This window comes from Balaenoptera ricei, chromosome 7 (assembly GCF_028023285.1).
Source record: "Balaenoptera ricei isolate mBalRic1 chromosome 7, mBalRic1.hap2, whole genome shotgun sequence".
NCBI lineage: Eukaryota > Metazoa > Chordata > Mammalia > Artiodactyla > Balaenopteridae > Balaenoptera > Balaenoptera ricei.
Window position 1 is genome coordinate 30,139,132 of NC_082645.1, and position 15,770 is coordinate 30,154,901.

Genomic DNA, 15,770 nt, shown 5'->3' on the forward strand with positions numbered 1-15,770 from the left:
CCAGACATTAAAAAGGGGGACAAGGTAGTGACTTCAAGATCTGAATCCATGAATGTTGGAAGGTTACTTGTTCAGGAAAGAGGTGTGTGGCTGTGGACATGTTGAGTGTGAGTTGGCAGTAAAACATCCAAGGCAAAGAAAGTGAGCTATGGAGAGATGGCTTTGGAGGCTGAGCAGTAGGGTAGGAATTGAGGTACAAATTTGGGAGTCATCAACATGGAAGCAGCAGGTGAATTCATGACTATGGAAAACACACTTTTGAAAACTTCACCTCCCTTTTCATTTCTGTAGCCATGTTTCTTATACTGATCCCAACTGTCTTCTGTTTGGGTTATCCAAATGCAAAACTGTATTGATAAAAATGATTGTTATCATTGCTACAAAGTGTTAAATGGTTCTTTTGAGTCCCTATTCTCTTACTGTATACGTTATCCATTCAAAATATCATGCAGATCATGGACTTTTAACAGCCATATAAATTACATATGTGGTCTCTCCCTTCAAGTAATCTCAACTATTTCCTAAGTTACAGTTTTGAGTGAATAAATATACATGCCACATAAGGTAAAACTGATGAGATTTTAAAACTGTCAATATATATGGCAATGCTTGAAAATCACAATCTTGCATAATCTTGAATAAAGAGATGTACTTAAGTGTTTTTATGACCTGAGAATCCTTTTATTTGGCCCAAACCGGCACTATCACAAAGTCGTTTCGTTTTTAAAGACATTCATGTTGTTTAAAATATAGTTGGACTGAACCCCAGGACTAGTCAGTCTGTTTCAGTTGACTTGTCCCCTGATGTTAAAACCATTAACAATTTCTTCCATCTTTGATAGGTCTCACATGCCAGTTCTTTCTTGGTTTTCTTTTAAAAATTTCATACCATTTACATCAGAACTCCCAAGACCTTTGGAGTTAGTGAAAAGTATTCCTGATTTAAATAGGTTGGATTCTAATGAGGCGTACAAAAAGTCACATGTTAGTTTTCTGGTTGAAGTACAGTATTAAGCTGTAATGCTGCTTATCTTAATAATTAGAATTTAACTGAGAGCCAATTTACTTTTTATTTAAATTAAAGAAATGAGTAGATGTTAGTGGTTTACAATTTAAAAATGGTATAGAGGGGGAAAAGCCCTTATTGTACCATTTTAATTTAAATTTTATTGATTTTGCTGATTATATGTGTTAAATAAGTATTTGTCAATTCCCTTTGCCTAGTTTCACTAAATTGTCCTTTTCCATAAGAAGATATAACATTAATCAGTCTTGTAGTATTTTAAATCTATTTCTAAATATATGTACCATTTGTGATATGGTTAACAGCACAAACTCCATGTAAAACTTATATTTAAAGCAATTATGTTTGTAGGTAAGACATACTTTAAATTGTACAGTAAAGATGTACATAATTCATAAAAAGAAAAATACAGGAACACTGTTACTGTACATTAAAAAAAGGAAAGAGATGTTAGAAATCATTTTTCATTCTCTTTATCACTGATGACGTCCTTGTACAGATGAGGGATTTGAGGTTGTTAAATGACCAGCCCAAGACACACAGACACGCGTGTGTGCACAGACACACACACACACACACACACACACACTCATATTCTCATAGCAGTTCCATTTTGTTTACTGTTATGTCCTCAATGTCTGCTACAGTCTCAGTGTAAAGTCAGGGACAAAATAGTAAATATTTGTTGAATATGCAATTTATTTAGAGATAGAACTCGTCTTTTGACTCCAAATGCATTGTTCTTTACAGTACACAAATGGAAACTTTTAACATGTCCTTCTTGTAGATTTTTTGGGAGAACAGAATGTGATAAACTGTGTGAAAGAAACTTGAAAACAGGTAGGTATATGCAAATCTAAGAGAGCATTATTATCATTGTAGTTTAAATTTGTAAAACTTCCCAGTTTCCTTACTGTGGGTTCATAAATCTAAGAAAAGCAAAATTTACAAGAATGACAATTTTAAAGACAACTATTTTAACTTCTTGAATGATCTGGCTAGGAAAAATATTTCTTATAGCTTTTGGGTTTAGATAATGAAATATTCATTTTTAATGGTAGTTCTATAAAGAAACAGAATTCCTTATTATATACTGATCTTACAGCATAATGAACCAAACAGTTATTTGAAGGTTTTCATCTAGATCTTCATCAACTAAAAACAACATAAATTGGAAGTTTTCAATCAATCATATCTTAGAATTCTTTCTATAATATGAAAATCTATACTGTAAATTGCTTTAGATACTTTTTTTATTGAGCAAGATTTTGAAATAAAGAACAGAGTTGTCATCAATACCATTGGTCATATCACAAGTAATAAAAAAATTCAAATAGATTGTTAGCAAATAAAGACTCATACAATTGTTAGTAAATAAAGACCAACTAAGGCATCTGAATTTGGCACAATTAAAATTATTTGTGATGAAACAGTGTTACAATATCTTACAGTGGTTCAATAAATAGGTTAACTTGGAAGAGATTATTGAAAATAATTTAAACATGCTACATTTTAAATTATAACCACTGTGCAAGAATGATATAGAAATTAGTTTGTTAAATCATCATTCCACATACTATAAGAATATCTAGAGAATAAACTCACATGGATGAGTGCTCAAAATCATTTGGACCAATTTTTTAAAGCAGCTTTAAAATAATTGACTCCCAAATCAAGATATTAAATGCCAACTTCTAACCGGCAATAACGCTTATGGCTAAGATAGAAATGAGTCTTCACAGAAATGCTGACACAGCCTTAACTGTAGGTATTTGAGCGAGTGGCTATAATTCTTTTTTCAAATCTTACCCAGCAAAGCTTCAGGTAAAAGAGACCGCAGAATATGTAAACAGTAGGAGACAGTCCTGGAGCTTTTACAAAATCACAAACCTGTGACACACTTATATTCATCTCTGATTGTTACTACTAAATAATGAAATCATTCACAATGTATTGATTAGCTCTTTAATAGATAAAAGGTGGGCAGTGTGTTGTAAAAATCAACATTTCTTAATTCATTCGATTTGCAAGAGCTACACATTTTAAGCTGAGAATGTAAAACCTCTATAAAAGTTTTTCAGAAAAGCCTTCTGCCTTATTTAGCATTCTGACCACTAATCAGAAACAATAAAAAAAAGAAAATTAAGAAAAAAACTACGGAACAAAAAGTAACAAGGCTTTTCTTTGCCATTCGGAAATCTATTGAGCTATAAAATAAGTTCCCAAGAGGAGTCAGTTTCCTATGTGGAAGGCATTTAAAACTGAACTACACAACCTAATCTTAAAAGAGGCCAAGGGAACACAATTTATACTGGGAGGTGAGTGGCTGGAATAGAGGACTTAATTGTCTAATCCTAGTTCTCATTTTTAAAAATGTCTAAGATAATGATGCTTTTAATGTGGAGTCAATTTCAAAGCCCAGCCAACTCTAAGTCGTAACCATGATATGGTGGTATTTTCTTCTCCTCTGCATTGTCAGCTAGGCAACAGACGACTATTACTGGGAAATACTGTTTTGATGTTAATTGATCAAAACTGTATGAGGGAAATTGTGATTTCTGAATGGAAGACAGTCATGAGTTATCACTTCTTGAAAATACAGAACTGGGAATAAATATATGTTATGACTATGACACTAAATAAATATTAAAATCAATAATTTGTTAAGATAAACAAAAATATCCTCAATAAGTTCATGTGGGATGATACTATCTAATGAGGATGAACTTAAAATTGTAAAACTTTGCATCACAGGTATTCTGATTTTATAGGATTCTAAAAATGTGCTAACGTGCGTCGCTTTTTTAATTTATATTTTACTTGATAAACTCATCATTACATCACAGAAAAACAAGTTGAAATGTATAACAAACTAATTTTTAAAATCACCACTAAATTTTATCTTAAATTCAAGCTTATCATCCATTAAATTCAAATTTAATCTTTTTACAATCTGCATTTTACTTAGAGGCAAAAATCACACTTATTACGAGTTACAAATAATCATGCAAATCTGTAAGAAGCTGTCAACTGGGGAAGTCTTTACCTTGTATCATATCACAAAATAACACTCATTATAATATTAAATTCAAATGCTAATTTTTTCTTCATTAGATGGCAGACAAGAAATAATGTGCTATTAATATTTTTATAAAGATATGTTGCTGAATAAGAATTTCAAAAAAAAATAATACATTCAGGATTGATACTTATTTCTGCAAATGCCTAGTAATCTTATTAATTAGGTATAGCAACCTGTCTGTTAAAACACTAGACACAGGCCAGGAAAATTGGGTAAGGACAAATCACAGACACACATACTTCACAGTTTACCTGCAATATTTATCAATTCAGCTTATTGTTTCCTTAAAACTTACAAATATCCCCCAAATAAGTAAAAATCTTCTAGTTATTGTAACAGTATTATATGATCGTGACTTATTTGGGCCCAACTCCCTCTGACTGCTTTCATATGAATCAGGCAATTTTCTTAAAATTAAAATTTCAATATCCCCAAATGAATCCACTACTCATTTAAAAATATTTAGCATTTTAGGATGGCAGTGGGAATGGAAAAGTAAAATCCAGTTCCAACAATAACCCAACCTCGTCTCCACTCCCTCCCCCCAAGGGCAGATGTACTATGTACACATGGTTCCTAGAAAATGAAAAAATTAGTTTTCAAGCATTTTATCCACTTGCTATTGGGATTTAGCAAAGAAGTTCAATATTAGCTGAAAAGGTAGACTAAAACTATAAGCCCTCCAAAGGGCCAAATTATAACTTTTTTTTTTTTTTTTGGATACCTGCTGGGGTGGGGCGAATGGTGGGATTGGAGGGTGTTTTCATTTAGATCTACCCTGCTCAGCCACTCTGTTTTCCTTTCACATCCTAACCCCCTTGTGTTATAAGGCTGGAAACAGCTCTAAGATTGTGGAGAATGTAAACAGCTTTTTATTGTCCAAAAGGATGGCAGTGTAAGGAATGTATGCTTATCACACAGCTGCAGCTCCCCACCTCACTTACCATGATAAAGTGCTCCAGGAAAAAAACATTACAACCCAAGCACAATCCAAAAATGGATTAGAATTTGACATACACTTCCTTAAAAACTGATAAATCAAGCCACGCTGTAATATTAGAATCTAGCTCTTAAGGAGGGTATATAATCTTGTCAAGATGTATTTCTTATTCCCTATTGACTCTGGTGGTGTGAAAAAAAAAAAAAAAATCTAACATTCCCAATACAGTAAACTGATAGGAGAACTTTTCCCAACACCCCCCCCCCCAATATAGCTCCTCATCTTTAAGAGTCTAATACAGTGGAACAGATACACAGTTCATGATCACTGAATGCAAAATTAAATGCAAGAACTAAGAGATTCATGAAGATATTCTGAAGATCCTGCCTAAGTACCGGATTTCCCCAGATTTTTACAGTTTTACTTACACACACCATACAAATGCTGCTTTGTTAAATCACCTTTTATTGGACTCCAGATCAAACATTTCAAAAAGCAAGGGATAATGAAGACTATTATGGCATATACGTGGCATGCTTAATGCCTTAGATGTAAAATTTATTTTAACATGCCATATTGTATATAGGCAGTATGCGCCAGCTCATTCAAGGACATTTGGGAACATCACTGCATTTTCTTCTTGATGCCATTGAAGAATTTCTTAACGCTGTGCAGGTGAAGCTAATCTCTGTGGAAAAGGAATGGACAGGCCCTTTCGTGCTCTCTCCCCTTCACTAAGACATTTTAGAATTCCTTCTATCCTCAAACTTGCAGAGTATCTTTGCGTCTGCAATATCATATGTATCACAGAGAAACTTTAATAAGTTACTTGATCTTTCCCTCTAAAGGGAAATAAGAGAGTGGGGGGGGGGGGAGAGAAAGGAAGAGAGGGAGGAAGGAAGGAAAAAAGGAAGAATCATCATGCTTGGGTTCCTTAACCCTGTTTTAACAGCCAGATTAAACTGGGTAAAGTCTTAAATATGAAGACCAAAGAAACCTTGGCTTCTGGAGAAAGCCCTCTTGATAGCACCGTATTAAGACAAGTGCCAAGAGAGCAGGAGAAATCCATCACAGAGGCGGACTGCGCCAAAGCAATCCCCTTCTATAATTTTACTTTAAAAGTTGTCTTCTTGAAGGTCTTACTTGGGATCTCCCTTAAACAGAATTAACTAGCAAGCCATACAGCATACAGGTATATTTCGGAAGGAGAGGGTGGCGCCACGCGGGAAAAGCGAGGAGAGATGAGAGGCACCACTGGAACAGTCGCCTAGAGCTTAGACACGACGGGGAGGGGGCTCCTGTGTGGAGGTGGATTTGAAAGTTACAGCCTGCGTCCCCGCGGGCACAAAACCCCATCCTAGCCCCCAGCGCCGGACGGAAAACGAAGAGAAATCCAGTCTGCCTCCCAAATCGGTCTTTTGCCTAAGTTTTTCCCCAGCAAGGAGCCACCAACCGGCCCTGAGAACGAGGATGCACGATGCCGTGGTTTAGAAGTGTTTGCGGGCATCCGGGCAAAATACCACGTGAAAAAAACCCACCAAGCCCCCCAAACTCTGGGCTAGAGGCAGGTCTTTTCAGCCCGTCCTCATCGCGTCCGTCTACCCTTATCCCCTCCTCGGCCGCTCCGCAATAGACCTCTTCCTTCTCTCACACCTTCTTCCCTGCCCCTTTCTGCCTTCTTTACCTCAGCCCTCTAGTCCCAATCCTCCATAAGCACCGCACTCGCCTCAGGCTCCCCTCTGATCCCCATTCCCTGATTCTTTCCCTTCAACCTCTAAGGCAACCTTAAACTCTCTCCACTGCCTGCGCCCCCGACCCCATGTCCCAAGCAGCCCCAGGCTCTGCTTCCGAGACGGCCGCCGGAGCGGTTTTCCCGCCGAAACGCGGCCCCGGCGCGTGAGGCGTGGGGCGTGGGGCGTGGGGCGCGCGGCGGGCCGGGCACTCACCAGCTGCAGCAAGCCGGGGACCACGACGAGGGGCAGCGGCCGCAGGCGCATGGTGCCGGCTGGCGCGGCGTCTCACGAGCTGCGCGCCCTCGCCTGCCTCTCGTGCATCTCCACTTCGCGGGGCAGGACTGAGGACGCCAGGGACTCCGAGCGGCGCTTCCCTCCTGGAATCCGAGCGCAGCGCCGCGCCACGCCGCGCGGGTCCGGTGGGCGGGCTGGGAAGGGGGTGGGGGAGGGCGGGAGATGCTTCTGGGGCCCCGCGCGCCCCTCCTTGGAGGGGGCCGGAAGAGGAGCGTGGGGGGGCCGCTCGAGCTCCGGCGTGCTGCGCGGGGTTCCAGCGGCGCCCGGGGCTCCCGCGTCCCGGGGTCGGGGTGAGCGCGGCGGGCGCCCGCGGGCGGGAGGCTGCGGCTCCGGCGCCTTGGTGCGGGGTTCCCGCGCGAGGCCGCTCTCGGGATCCCGGCAGAGCTGAGCGCGCCCGGGAGCCCGGCGAGGCTCGGGGCCTTCTCCGCCCCCGCCCAGCAGAGGGCCGGTTGGGCCGGGCGCCCTGCCCACTGACCAGCTCTTGTTTTGCTGGGGAGGTGGCAGCGGGGATGTGTGTGGGGGGGTCTCCCTGAGTGGATGCAGGAAGGAGCGCGCCGGGAGAGCACCCAGGGAGTTCGAGGGGAAGGCGACGGCAGGGTCCTGAGGCGGGGCGTGGGGCGGGGGGGGGGGGGGTGGTGTGGAGGGGTGCTGGAGCCCGGGACGCCCCGGGAGAGCGCCCCGCTCCGCGGCAGCCCTGGCTCTCAGAGCCCGGCGCAGGGGGTCCAAAGTGTGGCCGGTGCGGCTGGAAGAATGTCTGGAAGTGGAAAGTAGTGGGGACCTAGAGCGACCTTGAGGAGGGGTAGCGGCAGGGCTCTGAGAAACCGAGGTAGCTGTAGGGGTCCAGGCTTACCCGGGTTTGAGGATGCTATCGGCTGCTCGGTGTCCAGGAGGAGGATAGAGCTGCGCCCGAGGGGCCTGGGGAGAAGAATAAGGAGAGGAGACCCTGCCGCAGCCTCCCAGTTGGGAAATCTTGGAGAGAGAGATTTCTGAGGCCGCGGCTGGGCGAGGCCAGAAACCTGCTGCCCGGGATCGCTCAACCCCATGTTAACAACTCTCCATTGGAGAGATCCTTAACCTTTAACTATCTATCTCTGTGCTGGACCCTCGAGTGGAAAAGTCAAGGGGCAGTGGGGCTCAGGTACTCCCACGTTTACAGCGGGTGAGAATTTAGACATCATCCATCAACCTCTTTATTGAACAGATGGGAAATCTAAGGTCCAGAGAGGTAAAATCAGTTCTCCAGGGATGAGTCTCTAGGCAGCTACTTCAAAACACTCAAGGCAAGGCTAGTTCCTGCATCCTCTTGCAAATGAAAAACACGTTGAGGCAAGAGAGTGGAATTGAGATAGATTTTTAATAAAAAAAAATAAAACAACAAAAAGTGAAATTTGGGCTGGAATTTTAGGGGAAAAACGTTTCCATCTCCTCCTCTTACTGCTCTTCTACCCCCAAATAGAAATGAAAGGGGAGTTGGTAAGTCTTTGAATGGTGCAGGACCAAGGGCAGGAGGACTGACCTGGGTAGGGCAAGGTCCCACCCTTCCTTTCACTGGTTGTGTCGATTTTGTGCAGATGGGGAGGGAGGTCATTCCAGAGTGTTCTGGGGGTCCCAATGTGACTTTAAAAGTTGTCCCTGAGGCTGCAGGTGGGGTACCTCTCTAATACAACTCCATTCCCTGTATGGAGGAAGAGAGGCAAGCGAGGGTTGTATATCCTTCCTAACGCCTCACCTAGCCTGACTGGGGGATTCTAGGGCCCATGGCAAAGGCTGCAGCAGCAAGAACCCACTTCTGTTTGTCCTCAGACTCTTCCTTTTCCTTGCAACAGACTCAAAAACAAACAAAATCATTATTTGCATATCTAAATATATAACTCACCTCCCTATAGCTACCCTTCACCTCCACAAAAATTCTCTTTACCTAGGCTTAGAGCTCACTTCTAGAAAGTTATTCTATCCTAGAAGCATAAATAAGATAATTTCAAAAATTGGGAGCGATCTCTGTAGGTTGATCTTCTTGTCCAACTTTGTCTGTGCATTTTATTTACAGACAATCTTTGGGAAGTGATTAATAGGGAACGAGTTTGGCAGACATTAGAAGAACCCCTTTTTGGAGAGGAGCTGCTAAAGAGGAAGAAGGGCAAACAGCATTGCAAGAGGCAGTGCCTCATATAGACTGAGTGTTTCTGACGGAGCCCCAGCTGACTCATCTCTAAAACCAGAAGGTGAGGTCCCTTCTTGATTTAGTAGTTTCCGATTCTGTTATCATTAGCTCTTTAAATGAGGAATGCATGACTTAACACACTATTGAAATGAATAAGTGAATTTCACTCTTTTCTTTAAATTCGTTCCTATTTCTTAGACCATTTCTACCCTTTCGGGAAATTTATGCATAAAATTTTAGAACCTAAACTTGGACATGTGTCCTAATAATACTAAATATTCTCACAATGGAACTTGCTGAAAGGTGTTGGATTCCAAGCTAAGAGCTAACGGACACAAGAGAACGTGTGTCCCGTTGATCAGGCTGTGGAAGAGAGAAGCACCAAGGACCCCCTTGACTAAAGTCTGGTATTACGGTGTTTATTTATAAGGCGACTACTGCTAATTTAGTGTATTCCCCCAAATTTTACTGTAAGTACTATGGGAAAGTGGAAGGAAGGAAGAAAAGAAGGAGGGAAGGAGGAAGGGAGGGAGAAAAGAAGGGGGAAAGATAGAAGCATTAAGTACATGGACTCTGTCATTCCGAACAGGCAGTCTAACCAGGAGACATGCAACAAACAAAAGGCAGACAATCCAGGGGAGTTCAAGTTTAAGTGCTGCCTAGTATAGTTGGAGGAAGGACAGATCATTGTAAACCAGCATGACTGCTTCATGGCAGAGATAAAATGTGAGCTGGCTCAGTTTCTGAGAATGGCCAAGGTTAGTCTATGTGGGATAAAATGGGGAAAGCTATTCCATGTGGGAGGAACAGCACGAGCAAATGCCCAGTGGAGGGACTTCATGTGACTTAACTGAGGGATGGACAGTCAAGTGGATCAGACTGGCTTTGAGAAAAAGGGAGAGAAAAAGTAGGTTACAAGCTAGACTGTAGAGATCTGGGAATGCCAGGCTAAATATCAATAGTTTAACTTGGTCTGCAGGAAATAAGACCAAAGTTTGGTCTTCAAACTTTTTGGAGTAGAAAAGTCAGACATCAAGTGGCATAAAGATATATGCAGTGGTAACAGGCAGGAGTGTCTTAAGGAGGAAGCTGCATGAGGAGATGGTCATGGTTGCTGGAAAGAAAAGAATGGAGAGATGTGGGTGCAAGAGCTCCTACAGAGGAACAAGGAACTGAACTTGGGGTTGGAATATTGTAAAACTTTCCTGGCATATTAGAGGAATTTTTTTTAACATAATCCCTTTTCCTCTTAGAGGCAATTTAACAACTGGAGAATCAGATCATTGCCTTTTCATTTTGCAAGGGTGGTTTTCCCAGTGTGAGGGGAGTGAAAATGGTCTTTCCATACAGACAAAGTAGCAGAAAGTAGAACCTACCAAATTTTACTGCCATAAGATTCCACTGCAGCCTTTTAAAAAGGTAACTTATAGGAATATTGTCGATGCTTTGAGAGCCAGGCTGTCAACTTGTGGCTCACCGGGACCATTAGCTTTTCCCTTGTGCTTCTCCTCTGCACTTACTTTCTCACCCTTTACTGTTCATTAGCATCATTACCAGAACGTGGATAAGAACATCATCTGCAGTATAACATTTCAGAGCTGCGGTGGATATTAGACCTTAACCAAATGTCTCACTTTACCTTTAAGGAAATGGAAGCTCAAAATGTTATGTGACTTGCATCAGGTCATCTGGAGAGAGGCATGGGCAAATCTGAAGTTTGATTCAAGGCCTTCAGTTTCTCGGCGCACTGTCTTTCCAATTCATCACTCTGCCTCAGGTATTTTTCAACTGGCCAGCAGTTGTAAAAGTTGTGATGTAGTGAATGAATGAACCTTTAGCGAATAAGAGTTACAGGAATGATCTATGGTTGTTAAAAGCCCCTGAGTCGATCTTATTATCAGGAAAAGAGGTTTGACTGTACTGAGCCTGAAGCATTGATCAGCTAATAATTTTAGAAGGGTGAGAGATATGGAGAATTACATGGCACAGGGCTCACAGGAGCTGTGCAGGCCTCAGAGGAGGAGGATTGGGGACTCAAGAACATGGCAGTGCTTACCCCAAGGATAGAGGGAATTCTCAGGGACCCTTTGGACCTCTTAGACCTCTGTGATAAGAAGCTGGTGGGCTTTTTGGTAGCAATTCTTAACAACGAAAATCCTTTTGAGTTGCCATTCTTGTTGAGTAATTGAATATTCTTGAGTCGCTATTTTATTAAAATGATACTGCGTTACATTGACTCTCAATCCTGATGGCACTGGGGACTTTAACCTCTTTAAAAGTGGACTCAAACATTGGTATTTTTCACCCGGAGATTTCACTATACAGCCATGGTTGAGAACTACTGCTCTACCGGAAACTTTTTTCCCCCCTCCCTCCCTCCCCCTTCCTCCCCTCCCCCCTCCCCCTCCTTCCCTCCCTTCCTTCCCCCCTCCCTCCCCCCCTCCCTCCCCTACAGAATCATAGGCCCCACATTTGGAATGCACTCAGGCTTTAGCAGAACATCATCAGAACCTATTTACATCCTTAGTTTTTATAGAACTTTTCAGGAGAGAACTGGACATTTTCTTTGTAGCCGTTTCGACACGATTGGGGGATTTATGAAGTTTTATCACAGAAACATATCAGTTGCTCCAAGTTCAAACACAAATCAAAGAATTCTTCTACAGTGAAATTGTTTTTTGCCACAACTCTCTCTCTTGACCAGAGAGAAGAACTCTCTCTCTCAAAACCAGAGTTTTGCCATAACTCTCTCTCTTCAATTGTCTCTCTTCTCTCTTCATCTTCCCTTGGATGTCAGAAGATGCTGCCAGCAGTGTACTGGTGGCTGAAGCCACTGTCAGCAGCCAGGGGGAGAGGCTGGAGGGAGGGGAAGGGAGGCAGCCTGGGGGCCCCAGCAGGTCCTGTGATAAGAAGGTGCCTGGGTGAAGAGAGCATCACTCAAGACCGACAAGGTGGGAGAGAGCATCTCTACCAAATCAGACTGACTTTTGCAAACTTGTCACTATCTTTCTGTGTGTGTTCCCATGCATTGTTCATATATGCATGATTATTTGACTGAATAATCACCTTTTCTACTGGTGCATTGAATATGATGGATGTCATTACTAGGAAATCATTTAACCTCTTTCAGATGTAGCTTCCTGTATGGAAAGAAGGCAGGAGAACAGAGCCATAGAAGGTTAGAATTGGAACATCTTGCTTAACTTTTCAGCTTATAGATGAAAAAACTGAGGCCCAGAGATGGAAAGTGATGTTCTCAAGGTCACACAGCCAGACTGTGGCAGAAGAAGGCTAGACTCCAGGGTCAGTGCAAGGGGGACCTCAGTCCAATCTCTTTTCATCCCAGATTTCTGTCTTCCTTCTAGGAAGACCCTAAGCATTCTCAAACTGGAAAATTTTCCTTTGATTGGCTAAGACAGCGTTCTGTAAATGTGTTTTTCCCTTGCTGTCTTTTCGTAATCATTGTGAATCAGGCAGTAGGCACTCCACAGCTCCACCCTACCCCAGAGTAAGCCTAGCACAGTCAAAAGAGACTTTTGGTTGCAAATACCCAAACACAACTCAAACAAGTTGAGCAATTACAACAGAAAGCCATTTAATGGCTCATGGGAACAGTAAGTTCAAAGGCTGAAGGTAGTTTCAGGCAATTTGAGGCTAAATTAAAAAATTTTTGAGCAGGATATTGGGTTAGCCATTCTGTGTGTAAGTCCATGAAAGTGGGCTGGGAGCACAGCTGTAGAAAGCTTAAGGTTGGACCCTGGAGAGCAGGGAATGAAAACCTGTCCCCCTAGGAACTGACTTTTGTAAGAGCCTGACCACCTCCCAACCACCACCAATTTTCTGCAGAAGGAATTTGAAGTTGTTTCTTTAGTTTTTCACAATTTTTTTTTCAGATGTCTTTTTCCCTTGACATGGTCTTCCCTAGCTCAGGTGCCTCCACTGTTTCTTTGATAGATATTTGAGTGATTCTCATCTCCTAGCTTCTCACACTCCAGCTTTCTGTGTCTGCTTGGACAGCAGCTTGATAACCATCACCTCGTTTAACACAGACCCATACTTGCTGTATCAGATGAACTGAGCTCGCGACATGCGGGAGATGGTTCAAAATCATGGGAGCAGCTCCCTTTACCACTTTCTGCCTCTAAGCAAACATGAGTTGGTTCTTATGCACCGTGGAAGCCGTCACTTATCAAAGCATAACAGTAGTTACCCTTACTAATAGGTCTAACCATGCCAAGGCACTGTCCACTGGCTTCAAGCAGTTACGATTCATTTTTTGTTTATAGCCAGGTTCTTATTTATTTAAATATTGCATTCTGAAATGCATGTGGCTTTTTAGCAGGATGGATGGGTCACAGCGTTTTGCCTTTTTAGTCTTTTTGTGCAAGGCAACTGGCATATTCCACTTGTGGTCTCTCTGGACCTCAACATTACCATTCAGGTGCTACTTTCATGTTTTATTTCAGTCTGTGTCACATGAGTGGTACTTTCCTTGTCTTCCAACAGAAATTGTGTTAGGAACTGAGTGGGCTAGTTTTCCTACCCTAATAAAGTACAGATTTACATTAAGTGGCTGCTGGCGTTTTGTACAAAAATCCCAATTTCTAGGTGTTTGGGGGCATCTCTTTTCCCCCTCTGCTGATCTAAAATGAACTTGTCTAATGATTCCCTGGCAGAGTGATAATCGCACCGAGGCGCCTTCTCTCCATTTAGTGGAATATCTTGAGTGCTATCTACTGGCCAAATGTGGCATTGCTTCATAAAGCATGAGCTTCAGGCAAATTGTTATGGGTCTTTTAAGGATAACTTTCGTCGGTCAGCTGAATATATGCCATATGTTTTAGCACATCCTGACACGTACTGACTAAGGACATGCATTCTTAAGTGATATCATTGCTAGGGAATCGCTGATTGCCTTCTATATCAGAAGACCCCTTGATTAAGAGTTGTACAATTTATAGTGTAAGTGAAATGTAACCGGTAGGCAGGTGCCCGCTTGTTCCTCTTTGAAATGGATAACTATGAATAGCTTAAATCTGATTCTCACTTTGCTGAGTAATGTCAATGGATAAAAATAAGCCTTTAATTTAAAATGAGCTTTACAGAGTCAATCAATAATGCTATGTTTTCATGTGTATGAAAAGGAAGAACAGAGCAGTTTAAAAAAAATCCTTTCCAGTTAATTTGCACTCAATACGAGGTAAAAAGAACATGCCAGTACTAATAGTATTGATCAGAATGTTTAAAAGGTAACAGCCAATATTAAGTATGAGTTAAAATTCATCCAATTTTTGCTAGCCAAACTGTATTTTCTGCCTAAGGTCTTTTGTTTTAAGCACCTTGTGAATTATCCAGAGAAGTATATTATGCTTTAATCAAGATTGAAGAAAAGAACATATGAGGAAGGAGTGCAAAGCATTGAACAACTGAGAGTCAATGACAAGTGATTTGAGAGTCATGGTCAAAGAGCCAAGGGATCTTCTTATTGTAGCAGAATGAATCATTGTTCCATTTAGGACAAATAGCTGTAAAGGAAGGACCAAGGACAGGAGATTGCTATTGATTATCAGGAAATCATGAAGAGAAAGGGCTAATGTGTTGACATTAATTTAGGCAAAGATCCAGATCATGAAGCTGTAGTTAACAGGAACTTTATGCAGACATATAGATTTAACAATATACAGGGAAATAGACTATCCTATCATAATTTTTAAGTTATTAAAATGCAAATTATGCTGCCTTTCACTCTATTATTTTAAATTGTTTATTCAGTAATTTGGAATTATTTATGTCACTTCATACTTATGTATTCTACTGCAAATTATAATTTTAAAAATTGAATATCCTGGATTTTGAGACTGAGATATATGTAACATATTCGGTTATCTGTATGCTACTAAATAATGATCAGTATAAACATTTTGATAGATAATAAAGAGAGAACATGAGTTAAAAATACATAACTATAATTTAAAACCATTCTGTTTCAGCAATAGGATATTTTAAAATATATATGTATTTATAGGCACAAGCAAAAATCTCGCTAATACTTATTTTTCAATTATTCCTAAATTGAGCTTTCTATTTTTTTAACCCCAGGTGCTGTACATATATTATAGCATATAATCATCACAACAACCCAGTAACGTATTATCTGAAATTTGCAATGACAATGCTGAGAAATAGAGGAATTAAATATTTTGCACAAGATCACTTAACTCTCATGTCACAGGCCCCACGATTTGGACCCGGAAACTCTAGAGCTTTCTCTGCTATGACACAACATCGTATTCAACTGTATTGTTGTTTACATCTTGTCAGTAACGTTCCTGGTCTGCCCAAACTCTTCTTCATTTTTCTCTCATCGTGACCAACGGAAATGGGGAAAGGTAGCATATGGTGTGATGCTACTAGAGAAGCTGTGTTTATGTAGGGGTGTGTGTGTGTGTGTGTGGGTGTGAAAATATTTGGCACAGTGCCTGACACTGAGTGGGAATTCCCCCAAAGCTCCTTAAGTCTGAGTCATATGAATGCTG

General features: G+C 41.4%; 1 protein-coding gene across 1 annotated transcript in view; it reads right to left on the minus strand.

The window, feature by feature from the left end:
• NXPH2 (neurexophilin 2) overlaps positions 1 to 7,137 on the minus strand; it is a 100,730-nt gene extending 93,593 nt beyond the window's left edge. The window contains exon 1 of the mRNA XM_059927122.1: positions 6,993 to 7,137. Within this exon, the coding sequence (XP_059783105.1) occupies positions 6,993 to 7,043 (51 nt within the window). The 5' untranslated portion in view covers positions 7,044 to 7,137. The remainder of the gene's footprint in view (positions 1 to 6,992) is intronic.
• Between the last annotated feature and the right edge of the window lie 8,633 nt (positions 7,138 to 15,770).